At 40.4% G+C, this 15,643-nt stretch overlaps 1 protein-coding gene across 1 annotated transcript in view; it reads right to left on the bottom strand.

Moving 5' to 3' along the window:
- Positions 1-1,567: 1,567 nt before the first annotated feature.
- ZCCHC7 (zinc finger CCHC-type containing 7) overlaps positions 1,568-15,643 on the bottom strand; it is a 254,122-nt gene continuing 240,046 nt past the window's right edge. The window contains exons 7-9 of the mRNA XM_021691204.1: positions 10,046-10,141; positions 5,000-5,117; positions 1,568-2,901 (exon numbers count right to left, since the gene is read on the bottom strand). Coding sequence (XP_021546879.1) covers positions 2,462-2,901; positions 5,000-5,117; positions 10,046-10,141 — 654 coding nt within the window. The 3' untranslated portion in view covers positions 1,568-2,461. The remainder of the gene's footprint in view (positions 2,902-4,999; positions 5,118-10,045; positions 10,142-15,643) is intronic.

The raw sequence follows: 15,643 nt of genomic DNA, 5'->3' as shown, positions 1-15,643 counted from the left end.
CTATGCTGGGCCAGGGTCCTAGTGATGAGTCCTATAACCTGACATTCTTGACCAACTGAATGTCCCACTAGGTAATCTCCAACTCTTTCCTTCCCCACCAACTGACTCCCTTAGTTCTCACACCATGATTATTTATCTCGATGGAGATTATACCCTTCCTGGTGCCCTAGTGCTTCTGCTTCCCAGTTAGACCAGTAATTCCCCTCAGCTGGCTAAGTCTCCAGGGGCCCTGTCCTTCCACAAAGTGGCCCAGGAGTTCTGTAGACCTTCATGCCATGGAGCTGGTGTCCTTATTTTAGATGAACGGGACATGCACCAAACTCTCAAATATCAGCACAGTCTGATGAAAGAGTAAGCCTTGTAAGAGAAGGATACATTCGGCTCTTACTTTCAGATGTAGCAGGACACCGGAGCTCCCCTTCTCACTGGCAGAATTACTTCTGAGATGAGACATCTGGGGCTGGGTATTTCTTTGTTGTGGGGAGCTGTCCTGTGTAATGTAGGATTCTTAGCAGCACCCCGGGCCTCTAGTCACAAGATGCAGTAGTACCTTCTAAATTGTGAAAACCAAAAATGGTACCAACAGGGGATCAAGACTGCTATGAAGGAATGAAAGTCTCTTATTTTGTATGTAATCTTTTGTTGGCAGAAGACTTTTCGGTTGTTTCCTATGAGAAGCTTCTCTCCATATCTTTTATCAACAGATTGATATATAGTTAATCCTGCCTCTTTACACAAACACAGCACACATTACTCTTTTCACTGTAGCACTAACAAATAGTGTTTCATTGCCCATCAGAGAGGCCAAGAGAAAAAGGAATGACAATATCCCATTACTGTGGTAGTGGGGAGACGAACTCTCTCACACACTACCAGGAATGTATAAATGACTGGGGAGGAATAGGACTTTTTGGGAATGGAATTTGGTAATATATACTAAAAGATGCATGAAATATATGCATATTTTTTAGACCCACAAATTCTACTTTATCACAATAATCAGAGGAGATATGATGTGCACAGAATTTTTAAGATGATGAAAACAACCAAAATGTTCAACAACAGGAAGCTGATTAAATAAGTTATGGTATAGCCATATAACAGCATGACTCTGGCCACTTACCTTAGGGTCAAAACAAGCCCAACTGAGGTTAGGAAGCCATGAAGCAACACGAAGAACACTTACACTTAGCTGAGAGCAGGACAACCACAGGGAGAGAGGGCAGTGGACTAAAGACTTCAGTTGACGCTGAAGCTATTTTAGGAGGAGAGACTCTCCCTTTCCCCCCAGAAGGTAAGAGAGCTGATCCTACCAGATACACAGCAGTTCATGTACTTCACAAAGAGTAAAACACAAATGTGAGAAGCTAACATTATAAAACTGCCCTAATTAACTGACTCCATCTCATTCTCTTCTGGCATAGAGCTAGTTCTTGGCCAACAAGGGCCTTGTGAGCCCAGTTCGTGGAGATTTTACAACTTTAGTCACTTGTCCAACCCAACCATGCCCTTTGTCACCCAAACTCTCATTGCCTTGTTACATAATTGACAAGCTTATTTACTCTATTTCAGGCATTTTATTTTTCTGATTCTAACATTAGGCTTCTATAAGTACAAAAAATTCACAGGTACAAAAATTTCTGTATAGCCTTGTGGTAGTTAAAAAACCCGTGAAAACAAAACAATGTTTTAAGTTGGGCGGTATCCAGCTCTATACATCTGAGTGACAGTCTCCTTGAAGTGTGGCTGTAAAAATGGTGAGAACTATTGCACTGTGATGACGTTACAATTTTTTACGACTCTTTTTCACTTGTCCCAGGAAATCTACCTCATGCCATCTGCACTGGATGGGTTCCTTACTTCTATTTTGCTATAGACCAATTCTCTGCCTCCTTGGGGCTTCAATGATGACACCTTCATCTTTCAGCCTCACGTTCTGACCCTTGGAAGATTCTGACACCAGCCTCAACAGCAAGAACAGCTGGATTGAGATTTATAGCTACTACCCTTCCTGATGTTAAGAAAGAAAAAAGCAATGCTGAAAAAGATTGATGAATTTTTCATATTAGCATTAATTTCTCTTCCTGCAAGGATTTAATTTTCATACTCCCACCACAGATGAATTATATTCGATGAGCTTTTATTTTTTCAGAGTACTTAAAAAAATTGTTCTTGAAAAGATTGCTTCTTCTTATCCCTAGGATTCTGAGTAAAAATGACATATGGGAACAGGGGAAGTCTGAGTATATCTGTTTGTTTTTTTTTCCCCCTACATCTAATAACCTGTTGGACACAGAGACTGGAGATCTCCATGGTCTTTGTTCAGCAGCTCCAGGTATGGCTGAGATGACAAACAAAACCAAAAAATTCACTTTATTTAATCACAGATAATAAAGATCTTGCCGGGATGTTCTAGGCATGAAGACCAGACAAACACCAGAAAGCTGAATCGGAAGCTGTCTCACAGCTTAGACTTTTTTTTCCTCTGCTTAATAAGAAATAAATTATCATTGCCATCGGCCTCCAAGTAGCTCTCCTTTTTCTTATGCTTGCTCCGCTTGCCCTCTCTGGGCAGCTTGTCTTCTCTTGGCTTGTGGGAATGTGATGAGTGGTGGAAGGGCTTGGGAGCCTTCTGGGTTTTGAAAGGGCCAGGAGAAGAGTGGAGTTTTGGGCCCCTGGGGAAGTCCTCATCCACTTCATGACACCTGTCAGCCTTCCTGTGTTTCTCACGCTCTTTATTGCTCCTGCTTGCTTCTTTTTGGGTTTCCTTCTTTTCTTGAGGCCACCTGTTGTTTCTACAGGAGGCATGGCTCTTCCTCCTGTTATAGTGGGGCCTCTTATCTGCTGCTTCCATGTGAGGTCTCTTGAACTGCCTTGGAAAATCCCCATTTCTCTGGAGTTCTGGAAAATAGAAAAGTATTTCTGCATATTCAGCAGCCAGATAGTCCACGCACAGCTTTCATAGGTCTGTAAATAACTCAGCAGAGAGGGAAACCAGATAATGCAAAGTGTTAGTGATATGACATTCTAAATAGCCATCACTAAGGTAAAAATCACTCACTAAAAATTGCATGGTTATCATTCTGTATCTGATTGCTAAAAATGGAAAATATCCAGAAATCCAATGATATTTAATCTATTCAAGCCAGCTGAATTAGGCTGAACAATGGTGATGAAGACTAGTGAAAGCTGTAATCATCTTAGCTTTGTGAAGAAAACTCATGTCTGACCAATTCAAGTTCTTGCAGTGATAAAGAAGCAGCCCTTGACCATAAGGGAAACAAGATGTATAAAATGGTCTTTTGACAGGCTCATATGACATTTCAATTACCCTCTCAAGATAAAGCCTAGCCACAGGACTTAGAGGTAGATGCCAAACTGGACAGGAGATTATTCCTCCAGAGCAGATATCACTGATTTGGAGAGTACACACACATGTGTATTTTAGAGGTTTTGGTGCCAGATTTGATGTTCAATTTTGCCAGGACTTGGAACCCTTACTCTAAGTGTTTGATGGTTGTGATTCTGATGGGTAAGTGGGAGATGAGGTTCCAGTGAGAGATGAAAATGAACATGCCAACAAGGCCTTGAAAGATTGAAGATGTGGCCAATAAAAAAACAGGATGAAATGCAAGGTAATATATTTAGGGGACCAAAAAAACCCACAAAAACCAAAAATGAATTCTAGGATACAGAGCAAAGGTAATTACTTACAGATTTAGGGTAAAATAAAAATTCCAATGGATGATAGACAACCTCAAAGTAGCCACAGAGTTGTCAATCTAACTAGTTAAAAGGGAAAAAAATGTTTTTTCTCTAGCATTATAAAAGTTATAAAGACTCAGGGGCGCCTGGGTGGCTCAGTCGGTTAAGCGACTGCCTTCGGCTCAGGTCATGATCCTGGAGTCCCGGGATCGAGTCCCACATCGGGCTCCCGGCTCGGCGGAGAACCTGCTTCTCCCTCTGACCCTCCCCCCTCTCATGAGCTCTCTCTCTCTCTCATTCTGTCTCAAATAAATAAAAAAAATCTTTAAAAAAAAAAAAAAAAAAAAAAAAAAAAGAAAAAAATAAAAGTTATAAAGACTCATTATAGAAAACCTGGGAAATACAGAAAAGTATTAAAAAAAATAAAACCATAGCCATAATCTTTTAATTCAGATGTGACATTTTGGTGTATTTCTTTTTAATTTTTAAATTTAGTTGCCTAAGCAATATCTTCCCATACTATAATTTCTCTCTCTATAGTTGAGATAAAGTTCATATGAAATGTCATATGTAAAATACGCTGGAGTTGAGAAGTAATTCCTTTCGAAGAAGACCCGAACTCAGAGAGAGTCAGGAAAAGAATAACAAAACTTTCAGAGTTGACAATGTATAGGTCAACTTGAAAAATACAGAACTGTTTTGTGCTGAAAGCAACAAAAGTAACTTGGTAAACCATTGTGAAGTATATGGCAAGAAAGAAGTTGAAAGAGTAGGCTTAAATTAGAAAACAGGAGAACTTTTAAGTTAGTGACAGTAAATAAAGAAACCCCAGAGGGTGGCCATGGACCGGAAGCTCTGCCGTAATCATGGCTGGTAAGAACAGACTTCCTTGGGGAAGCTCCAGGAATCACCAGGAATCACCTAGCAGGGAAAGCCTTTCTTTCCATGAAAAATACTAGGGACATACAATGGGAAAAAATAATTACTTGCCAAACAGAAAAAGCTCAAAGGAGACTTTACAAACTCTGTATACCTACATGGATAGAAGTATTTTCTGGACATTTTCTAAATTGGTCATTATGTGAGAAAAATGTTTGCTGTGAATAGAACATAACAGTTTCTGAGGTGGGTGCCTGATTTCTGGAGATCAAGAAAGTTCTGTTTTTTTTTCTGGCAATTATTTAAAACCATTTTCTGTGCTAACCAATGACCCCCAAAGCAGGGAAAGACAGTGCAAAAGAAGATATTTAGGAACTATTGCAAAGGTGGATCTCACAAGAAGTCAGTAACATACCTTTCACTTTTCGTTTTATTCTCTGTTCTCTCTCCCGAATTTCGTATTTGTCATCATAGTAGTAGATGAACGGAGATGTTGGAAAGGTCTGGTTAAACATTCGTCTTTCTGTACATTCCTGCAAGTTGTTTGAAATTATTGTTTCAAATTACCAAATTTGAAATTGTGATGTTACAAGCGCACTGCTCAGACCACCTTTCTGCAAGATTATGGACCACTGTAGTTAGAGACGAGCCCCACACCAGAGATACCCCATGCTGTGGCTCAGGATGCGGTCTTGCTCTGACGCTGGGAAGATCACACCCAACTGTGCTTACATGTTTCTTTCAGGCTTGGGTTTTCTTTCCTTCTTATCTTTTTTCATCTCCCCTGCCAAACCCTGCCCCCAGCCCGAGTTAACAGCAATGGGCTGAATCTCCACTGCACTTGCCTTGTTCCTCTCTTAGTAGGTTTATTTTATTTGACCTTATGTTGCTTTAGACCTCTGCTTGTCTGTCCCTTCCAAACGGCCTTCCATCAAGTGCTTCTCCTTTCACATTTACACTCTAAATGTGGGTGTAAATCCTTAGTCCTTTGCTCTTTTCCCTTCACACAAATGGTGTGCAGGCTTATTCTAACCCAACACCCACTGCTAACAAGGGCAGTGATTCTTATGGTGAGGAGCAGGATGGTGGTGGTGGGTTATGTCTAGCTTGAAACTGCTTCTAGGTAATTCTGAAATACCCCAAAGGAATCTTCTCTTCTCTTTGCTCCCCCCACTTAAGATGAGATCACTCCTCTCGCTCATTACCCTGGTTCTGCTTCCCACTCACATGACTCTGGCTTTCCCACTGCTGCTATTTTCCAAGTCCACATCCTTGGCCTGAGCCACATCTAATATAATAGGCTTTATTTATCACGATCTGGTGACATATATTCATTCAGTATGTCTGGAACCAAATTTTCTTTTCTTTGAAAGAGGCTTCCCTTTGGAACTTCTCCATTTCTGTCCTCTGTCATCTTGCTTAAAATGTATTTTGTAAATGTTTACTTCTTTTTAGTTAGGTATTGAAGAAAATTAGAATACCCCTTAGGAAGAAAGTATATGAAACAGCCACATAAACTTTAGTTAACTTATCCTAACTTTGGCATAATATATTTGACTTGTAATTCTAAGATATCTGACCAAGCTGGGAGCCATATACTTAGGAACATAATTTGCAGAGTTTAAAAAATTATGAATCATTCTAAATATATACTTAAGTATAAAGTAATGGAAATCTGTACCTACTATTAGGCTTTATCAAATCGTAACATTTTATCTTAACTTCAGTTTTTATCCCAAGGCGTGAAGCATTAATAATACAACTGAAATCCTCTTTCCCATGCCTCATTCCTCTTTCCCTTTCCAGAAATTGCAACTGTCTTAAAGTTGGTGCCTGCCATTCTTATATGTTTTCCTCTTACTACTACTAAATAATACGTAAGTTTGAAGTGTTCAGACTTCATAAAAACAGTATCATTCTATAAATGTTTTGAAGGTGCTTTAGGTTATAATAGCTTTATAGAATAAATTGGGTGATCGTTCTCTTGAATTATCTGTTTCTGAATAAAGGTTTGGTAAAACTTGACTGTAAAACTCTCTGGGTCTGATATATTTCAGGGGAGAGAATCCTGATAACTAATTTTATTTTTTTTAGTGGTATTGGTTCATGTAAGTTTGTTCTTCAGTCATTTTGGTTAATTAATATTTTTCTGGAGAATTATTTATTTTATCTATATTTTCAGACTTAATTTTGAACTCTATAAAGTTTGTATAGTATTCTCTTATAATTAAAAAATTTTAAGCTATTCACACTTTTTATTCACTATTTGTACCTTTTCTTTGAGTAGTTTTTCCAGAAGTCTTTTTACTTTTGAAAAGAAAATGTTGGGGCCCCTGGGTGGCTCAGTCAGTTAAGCATCTGCCTTCGGCTCAGGTCATAATCCCAGGGTCCTGGGATCGAGTCCCATGTCCAGTTCCCTGCTCAGCGGGGAGTCTGCTTCTCTCTCTCTCTCTCTCCCCTTCTACCCCTGCTTGTTCTCTCTCCCTCTCGCTCAAACAAATAAATAAAATCTTAAAAAAAAAAATATTTTCAAAGAACCAGGCTTTGGTTTTGTTGATGCTATTAATTTTGTTTTCTATCTTAATAATTTTGGATCTTATCTTTATTATCTCCTTCTTCCAACTATCTTTAGCTATACTGTGTTGTTGACTTTCTGGATCTTTTGGGGCTTTTTTGGATCCTGCAAGTTATAAGGCAAACCTGCATGGTAATATAAAGAATTACTTTTATAAATCACTATCCATGGTGGCTCCAAGTTTCCAGAAGAAAGGACACCCATGAAAGATTTGGGTCTAAGATTCTGTTAATAGTCTGAATGTTTGTGCTCATCCCCTCACCTCCAACCAAAATTCACCTCCAAGGTGATGGTATTAGGAGGTGGAGCCTTTGGGCAGTGATTTAGGTCATGAAGGTGGAGCTCTGATAAATGGGATTAATGTTCTCATAAAAGAGATCCCTACAGAGCTCCCTAGCCCCTTTTGCCTTGTGAGGACACAGCAAGAAAGTGTCATCTAAGAGGAAGGAGGGCCTTACCCGACGTTGATTCTGCTGGTGCCATATCTTGGGCTTCCCAGCCTCCAGAACTCTTAAGACATAAATTTCTGTTGTTTATAAACCACCCAGTCTATGGTAGTTTGTTTATAGCAGCCTAAATGGACTAAGAGAGAGTTTAACCATAAAATATTAAGAGCAAGTTACAATTACAAAAAGGTACTAAAGATCTTGATGCATTCCCAGCACCCACTCATACTTTCACAGGCTCCTGGAGTAGGCTCTCTGCACAGTGACCTGCTGTTTCCTATGGTAGTCTGCCTGATGTGGAGCTGCTTATGACGGTCCCTGCCTCCCCAACTACACAGTGAGTGGAGTTAGGGAAGGGTGGTGCCACATTCACCTCAGAATATCTTCCACATGAAGATATTCTGATGTTCCACATGTTGAGTAACATCGGTAGAGCTGTATTTCTGAAACTGAAGGGGAGGGGTCCTCAGACATCTTTAATCATCTGCACAGTCTCCTATTTGGATCCTGTATGGTCTAGACTGTTTGACTATACGGAGCTATACAGTCCCATAAATATTTTCCAAAGCTAAATGTAAATTATATTTTGATTATCCACATCGCTGGTCCCCTCCATTAGCACAGACAATTGATAGTTGGCTATATAATTTATCTACTATTCTGGATTAGCCACACCACTGATCTTCTTCATTAGTGTGCATAATCTAGAGTTCTTCATCTATGGCAGCGATGAGGCTGCCAAATTTGCTTTATTGTAAATTAAAAACCATCTAAATCTAGATTTCAGGGATAAATTCCAAATGTTTTTAATGTATTTCGTATCTACATTAACAGGAGTGACTAGTAAGCAGTATGTGTCCAACTGTAATTGTTTTTCTTTAATTGAACAAACATAAATGCTAAAATCACACCCCTTTGCTTTAAAGAGGTCAGCAAGCATAAACTGTACATCTATGTGATCTGTGTGGCAGTGGAATACTTACGTGGATAGGTTTCCTAAACAGTGTTGGCAACATCTGAATTTTGGCAACAAGGAGGAATGCACAAAGCCGGAAAAGATCTAGAGATGATAATTTTGTAAGAAGAAGTATTCTCTAACAAGGTTTCAGTGTGAGTTCTACGGAAATGAAGGAGTATACTGCAGGGCCTCTCCAACCCTATCACCCTACTGTGGATTTGTTCACACTGGAAACAGCATCCCCATGTCAGTACTTCTTGAGAAATCTCCCTGTACAACTTCTTTGCTTTGTAGATAAAGAAACTGAAAACCAGAGAGAAAGCGCCGGTTGTTCAAGTCACACGGTTAAGTCAATAGCAGAGTAAAAACTGGAACTGAGGATCAGAACTTCATCCTACTTTCATATTCTATCCCTTCACTCCCTAGTCCTGCTGCCCCAACGTGGAAGAAAAACTTCATCTGCTGGTGAACTGTGCCCCAGCCTTTTCTTTTCCCAGCCGTTCTGTCTCTCCCTAGGCTGTCGAGCTCTAGCCCCAAGGTCTGCCTGGTCAGAATTCAAGTCACAAAAGGCAGTCCTCTCCCATCCTACTGCTCACAGCCCTACCCATATTGAGGACTCTCCACCCACTGAATGCTTTCCACCTCGTGTCATCAGATCGGATATTTTAGTTTATTTTGGTTTCTAGGCTGCGAGAAGCCCACCTGGAAACTAGGAATGTATTTCTCCATACAGATTTTCTACTTTTTGTGCCACCACCTTTCTTCCTCTGGCGCAGGATTCCCAGAATGCAGGAGAGCTCTGAGTCGATTCTTACTGCAGCCTGTCTCTGGGATGAGCTGCTGCTGTTTCATACTTAGTGAGACAACTGTCTAGGAGACTCCCTCCCATCCCACAACAACCAGTTTCTTCTGCTCTGACACCCCGGCACCTGAAACACACACAGTTTGGCCCTTTCGGTTGGGGTTGGGAACACGCAGTCTGCATAGGGTATTTGGACGTTTGTGGGGTGGGCAGGCTAGTCAATGATGCAGCCCCTCTGTCTTTCCACTAGCGTCGGGGTTTACACGTGAGTGATGAAGATTTAAGGGAACACAATACCAGGGAAAACTGGAGATACTGGAGAACTACACAGAAAATCTAAAATCATGATTTGGCTGTGTCAAGGTCATAGCAAACATAAGAACTCAGGAGAACTGTAACCATTCTGTTGACTACTTTTATTTGATTGATTTTATGAGCTTTGTATTTGTTTTAGCCTAATGTATTCCTGCATATTTAAAACAATTAGAAGAATGTGCTCTGACAGATCCCTTACTCTTGCAGGGAAGGGAGAAGTCAATTGGGTGAAAATATATGAAGTCTTATTTTAGGATATTAGTTTATTGAAAAAGTAAGCATTCAGAATTACATTCTTTTCGAGTTCATCTTTCAGCAACCACTCCCAGAACAGAATGCTATGCCCCAATGCTACTCAAACTTACGTGTCCATAATGGCCTTCTTGCCCACAGTTGTAGCAATACACTAAGGCTGATTGTCCAGAAGGGGTCTTCGGCTTTTTGGGTGGTCCAGGTTTGGTCTGCAACATGAGTATTTGTGAGGGTTTATTAAATGTTTGAAGAAAACTGAAACCTAATTCTTTCCCAAAGAGCTCTTTTTAGGTAAGAGACTCCTTAGAGATACTGCCTCCTAGAGTTTAGTGTGAGGACCTCATATCCAGATGGTTCTCCGTGTTAAAGTGCATAACATGACAATTCTCTTATACTTCACATCGATGTGTTCTTTCCTCTCCTTCGCTCCTCATTCCATTTGGCACTGTGCCCAGGACTGTGCTAGGTATTAGGTCTCTCAGAGAAGCACAATAGGCTAGTACATGACAGACATATAAATAAATGACAGAACAATGTAATAAGCACAGTGACAGAAACATGTACAAGGTATGAATGGAGTGGCAAGGGGGACCCACCATTGGATGGGATGGAAGAAGTCAGGGAAAGCTTCCTTGAAAGTATACAACTTAAATTTACTCTCAAAGGATTAGCTATAAGTAAAATGGAAAGTCCTAGGTAGAGGGGGCAGCATGAACAATGGCATGAAACTAAGAAAGAGCATACATACTGACAAATGAGACTGGAGAAAGCAGGGCACAAGAAGGGAGGGCCTTATAAACCATCTTAAGGAGCTTTGGGTTTATCTGGGCTTTTCCATTTTAAGTGTAGTTTTTGTTTTTTGTTTTTTTTTTAAAGATTTTATTTATTTATTTATTTATTTATTTATTTGACAGAGAGAGAGAGAGACAGCGAGAGAGGGAACACAAGCAGGCGGAGTGGGAGAGGGAGAAGGAGGCTTCCTGGCTGAGCAGGGAGCCCGATGCGGGGCTCGATCCCAGGACCCTGGGATCATGACCTGAGCCGAAGGCAGACGCTTAACGACTGAGCCACCTAGGCATCCCTTAAGTGTAGTTTTAAATGAAGGAGCAGAATAGTTAGAATTTTATTTTGGAAAACTGTTTTGGCTTGTAGTTGTGTGTGTGTGTGGGGGGTGAACACGAGCAGGAGAAGGTTGGATACAGTGAGAAAGGTGGCTGTGAGGAAAGCCAGTGAGGTGATGAGGGCCTAAAGTCCCAAGAGTAAAGTACAAGATAGGAAAAAGGGAAGAGATCTGGCAAATACATGAGGTGATAAAACTGGTAACTGTTGAACACTGAAAGATACAGGGAATGAAGGAAAGGAGAAATTGAGATGCTTTTTAGGTTTCTAAGTTGGGTGAACTGGTGAGTGCCAACAATTTGGTAGCAGTGCCAACACCTGCTTCAGAAAAGGTAGGAAAAAAAAAGAGGAGCCAAATTAGAGGGAAAGATGATGAAGACTAACTTGGATATTGTATATTTTGGAGATGTCCACCAGGAAGGTGTCTATGTGAGATTAAAGCTTAGGGAACAAGTGTAAGCCGAAGATTAGGTGTGAAAGAAATCTGATAATAGTGGAGGCTAAGATGACCCAGGTGGACATCACAGCCACACCCAGTGTGAGCAGCAGTGACGCAGGATGGAACCCTGGGAGTAACAACACTTAAGGGGCAGACAGAGGAGCCTGAGAAAGAGAAAGAGAAGGAAAGGTTGAAGGATGCAGAACCACAGGAGAATACAGACCAAAGACCTTAAGAGAGTGGCTTCAAAAAGGATGAACTGATCTACAGTGCCAAACACAGGAGAGGCTTAGTGAGATCAGAACTGAGAAACATCTGTTAGATTTGGCAACTGTTCATGGATAACCTTAGTGTGAGAATCTTGGAATTAGTGGAAAGGTAAAAAAAGAGTAGTAGGCAACAGGTTGAAGAGTGAAGCAGTGAACAATAAGGTGATGAAACCATAAAGAGGAACCAGAAATGAATGCCCACAGAAGCCAGGATGGTGCTAACTCCCAGCGGGGAGAAAACAACTCACAAAGGCTTTTGGGGTAGCCGCAATTCTCTATTTCTTGAACACAGTGGTGTTCTAGAACTTGAGTGTGTGTTATGTAACTCATTTACTAAGTTGTATATGTTTTATGCACTTTTCAATATGTACATTATATTTAACAATAGGAAATATTTTTTAAAGAGTTTTTTTTTATTTATTAGAGAGAGAGAGAGAACACAAGCAGGGGGAGCGGCAGGCAGAGGGAGAAGCAGACTCCCCACTGAGCAAGGAGCCCGATGCGGGACTTGATCCCAGGACCCTGGGATCATGACCTGAGCCAAAGGCAGACACTTAACCAACTGGACCACCCAGGCGTCCCAATAGGAAATATTTTTAAAGATTGAATGGAAGTTGAGAGAAGGAGACAGTAGGTATACATTACTTTGAGAAGCATGAATAACAAGGGGCAGAAGAAGATTGAGCAAGACCTAGGAAGGGGTTTGGTGCAGTTTGCTATTAGAATGAGAGAAAGAGAGATCTGAACAAGTGAGAAAGCTAGTAGAGATGGAGGAGTTGGAAACAGGAGAGAAGGGAGAAGACAGAGCAAAACTCCTGAGGTGGCAGGGCTTTAAACAGAGAAAAAACCCTAATTGCCCTCCCACTCCATTCTTTTTGGAGATTGGAAGAAAGGTAAGGATGGGGTATAAACTTGGTTAAGTTTCTTTCTTCCTTTTCTTTTCTTTTTTTTAAAGTAAACTGTACACCTAACACTGGGCTTGAACTCACGACCCCAAGATCAAGAACCGCAGGCTCCCTGGACTGAGCCAGTCAAGGCGCACCCCACTTATGTTCTTTAATGGGATGCAGTAACAAAGAGTGCTGGTCTCCAACTAATTTTGTTATTGTTTTTTAAGGTGGCAAACGGGTGGTCTGTGGAGGTTTTATTTTCTTGACACCAGAAAATAATCTATAGGTTATAAAAACTGTTTTCAAACAACTTTACTTTCAGATTCTATTTCCTAAAATGGAAAACTGGAGGATAACAGTAACCTAGAAGCTCTTTTCTACTGAAAATGACTACAAAGGTTACACAAAATGGAATTTACAACCTCAGCTCTTATCAATTGGGATATAATAAAAAACACAACAAAAGGTCTTATATTCTCCAATGAAAAAATGTGGTTCACAAAGGAAGACAAGCTGAAAGTCGTCAAGCACAGTTTTGATAGGGATGCACATAAGCAATGTACCACTCACTCACTGCAGTGGTTCACAAATTTGTTCAGGTATAGAGTGCCAGGAAGACATGAAATTATTAAGCAGAAATTATTTTTCCATCTTTGTGTTACCTGATGTGACACAAAATTGCAACTATGAGCATAGATATATGTGGTTTAAGAGAAAGAAATCAAACCCAGAGATAAGTCATGGATGTGAAGGCAGAACACAATGTTTCAAGGAAGAAGCTGTCAAAAGCTGCTGGTGGGTTAAATAAGATAAAGACTATGAAATCCACTGGATTAGCAATCAGGAAGTTGCTGGCAATTGGAAACTGCTGTGAACAGTTTATTTGAGGGGTAGAGATGCAAACCAGATTGTAATGGGTTTATTATAAGTAGAAAGAACTGAAGAACAGTACACTGATGACTTTCAAGAGACTAGGTTAGGTATGGGGCAAGGGAAGGGGACAAGTAGAACAGAACAAGTTCAAGGATGCCTCCATCAGTGATGTTTACCAGAGCGCTGGGCACATGGCATGAGCATATATACATGCATTCTTTCACTGATTTATTAAAAAAATAATTACTGAGTGCCTAATACATGCCAGATATCTTAGAACAGATTAGGTAATTGAGAAGTGAGACCAAAATAATCACTGCTCACATCTCCCGTAGTGGAAGACAGATAAACCAACAAAACACATACACACACACAGACAATATCAGATAGTAATAAATGGCACACAATTAAAATACAGTTACATGATTGAGAGTCACTGGTGGTGACTTAAGATTGAATTTTAGAGAAACTCTCACTGGGAGGATCATTTTTTGTGACAAATCCCACCAGCCCCCCAAGTATGCAATGAGTAGGGAACATTCTAGGCCTCAGGCATGGGAGACAGGGAATGCAAACCCCTGACGTAGGCATAAGTTTGCCAAACTTGAGTATCTGAAAAATATCTGTAAATTTCAAATGTGGTAGGTGAAGGAAGAGTGGGAGAAGATGAGGTTCTAGAGATGGATCACTTAGGGCTTTAACAATCAGAGTGGAAGGGACTAGATTTTGAGTGGCATGAAAATCTAGTCTAAGGCTAATGGTAGGTGCTCAGTAACTAGTTGGCAACTGTTAGCAGAGACTATCACTGATGATAAACAGAATTATCCAGGGGCGCCTGGGTGGCTCAGTCGGTTAAGCAGCTGCCTTCGGCTCAGGTCATGGTCCCAGGGTCCTGGGATCGAGCCCCGCATCGGGCTCCCTGCTTGGCGGGAAACCTGCTTCTCCCTCTCCCACTCCCCCTGCTTGTGTTCCTGCTCTCGCTATCTTTGTCTCTGTCAAATTAATAAATAAAATCTTTAAAAAACAAAAAAACAACAACAACAAAAAACAGAATTATCCACCCCCCAAATAATGAATCTTCTCTGAAAAACTTATGTTTATAAATTTTTCTGTTTTGTATGTATGTGTCTGCAAATATATGGCAATTTACCCCTGAGACAAGATTTCTAGATTCACTGATGAGAAGGAAAATATGCTCACTCTGTTTATTCCACTGGAATAAGAAACTCCATTGGCTCAAATCTTATGCAAAAGGACAAGATGAAATCAGGCAGTAATGACAAGGGGGCCCAATAAAGACCAAGTTAAGAGGGCTATCCAGACACGAACTTTGTCTTGATTGGTATGAATGCAAATAGAGATTTCCTCACATGAGAGCCAATGGTATCCCCATGGCACTGCTAGCTTGTCCTTAAGAATACAGAACACAGGAAAGCCACACTACTATACAACTCTCCAGTGGTTCGTTCCCATCACATACTCTCAGAATAAAGGCCACAGTGCTCTTGATCCTCCTTTCCCTATTTCACCTTCTCCCATACTAAACTGATTATTTGTCACATTTATTATCTGTCTCCCCATTGCTAGAATATAAGGTGTATGAGGTAAGGTATCTTTGTTTAGTACACTATGTATCCTTATGCTGAGAATCTAGAGTAAGTGTTGGCCGACAGGCCAAATCCAGCCTGCTGCCTGTTTTTGTATAGCCCACAGGCAAGAATGGCTTTTACGTTTAAATGGTTAAAAAAAAAAAGGATATTTTGCAACACATGAAAATTCTATGAAATTCAAACTTCAGTGTCTGAAAATAAAGTTTTATTGGAACACTGGGAGGCACACCTGTTTACAGATTATCTAAGGCTACTTTTCTTATATTATTTTAATTCTAGTATAGTTAATATACACTGTTATATTAGTTTCAGGTGTACAATATAGTGATTCAACAATTCCATATATCACCCAGTGCTTATCAGACATTTCTCCAAAGAAGACATCCAGATGGCCAACAGACACAGGAAAAGATGCTCAACATCACTCATCAGGGAAATGCAAATCAAAACCACAATGAGATATCAGCTCACACCTGTCAGAGTGGCTAGAATCAAAAACACAAGAAACAAG

The sequence above is a fragment of the Neomonachus schauinslandi genome, chromosome 13 (assembly GCF_002201575.2).
Source record: "Neomonachus schauinslandi chromosome 13, ASM220157v2, whole genome shotgun sequence".
In the NCBI taxonomy this organism is placed as follows: Eukaryota; Metazoa; Chordata; class Mammalia; order Carnivora; family Phocidae; genus Neomonachus; species Neomonachus schauinslandi.
The sequence above is the reverse complement of the archived record's forward strand: the minus strand, read 5'-3'. Positions and strand labels throughout refer to the sequence as shown.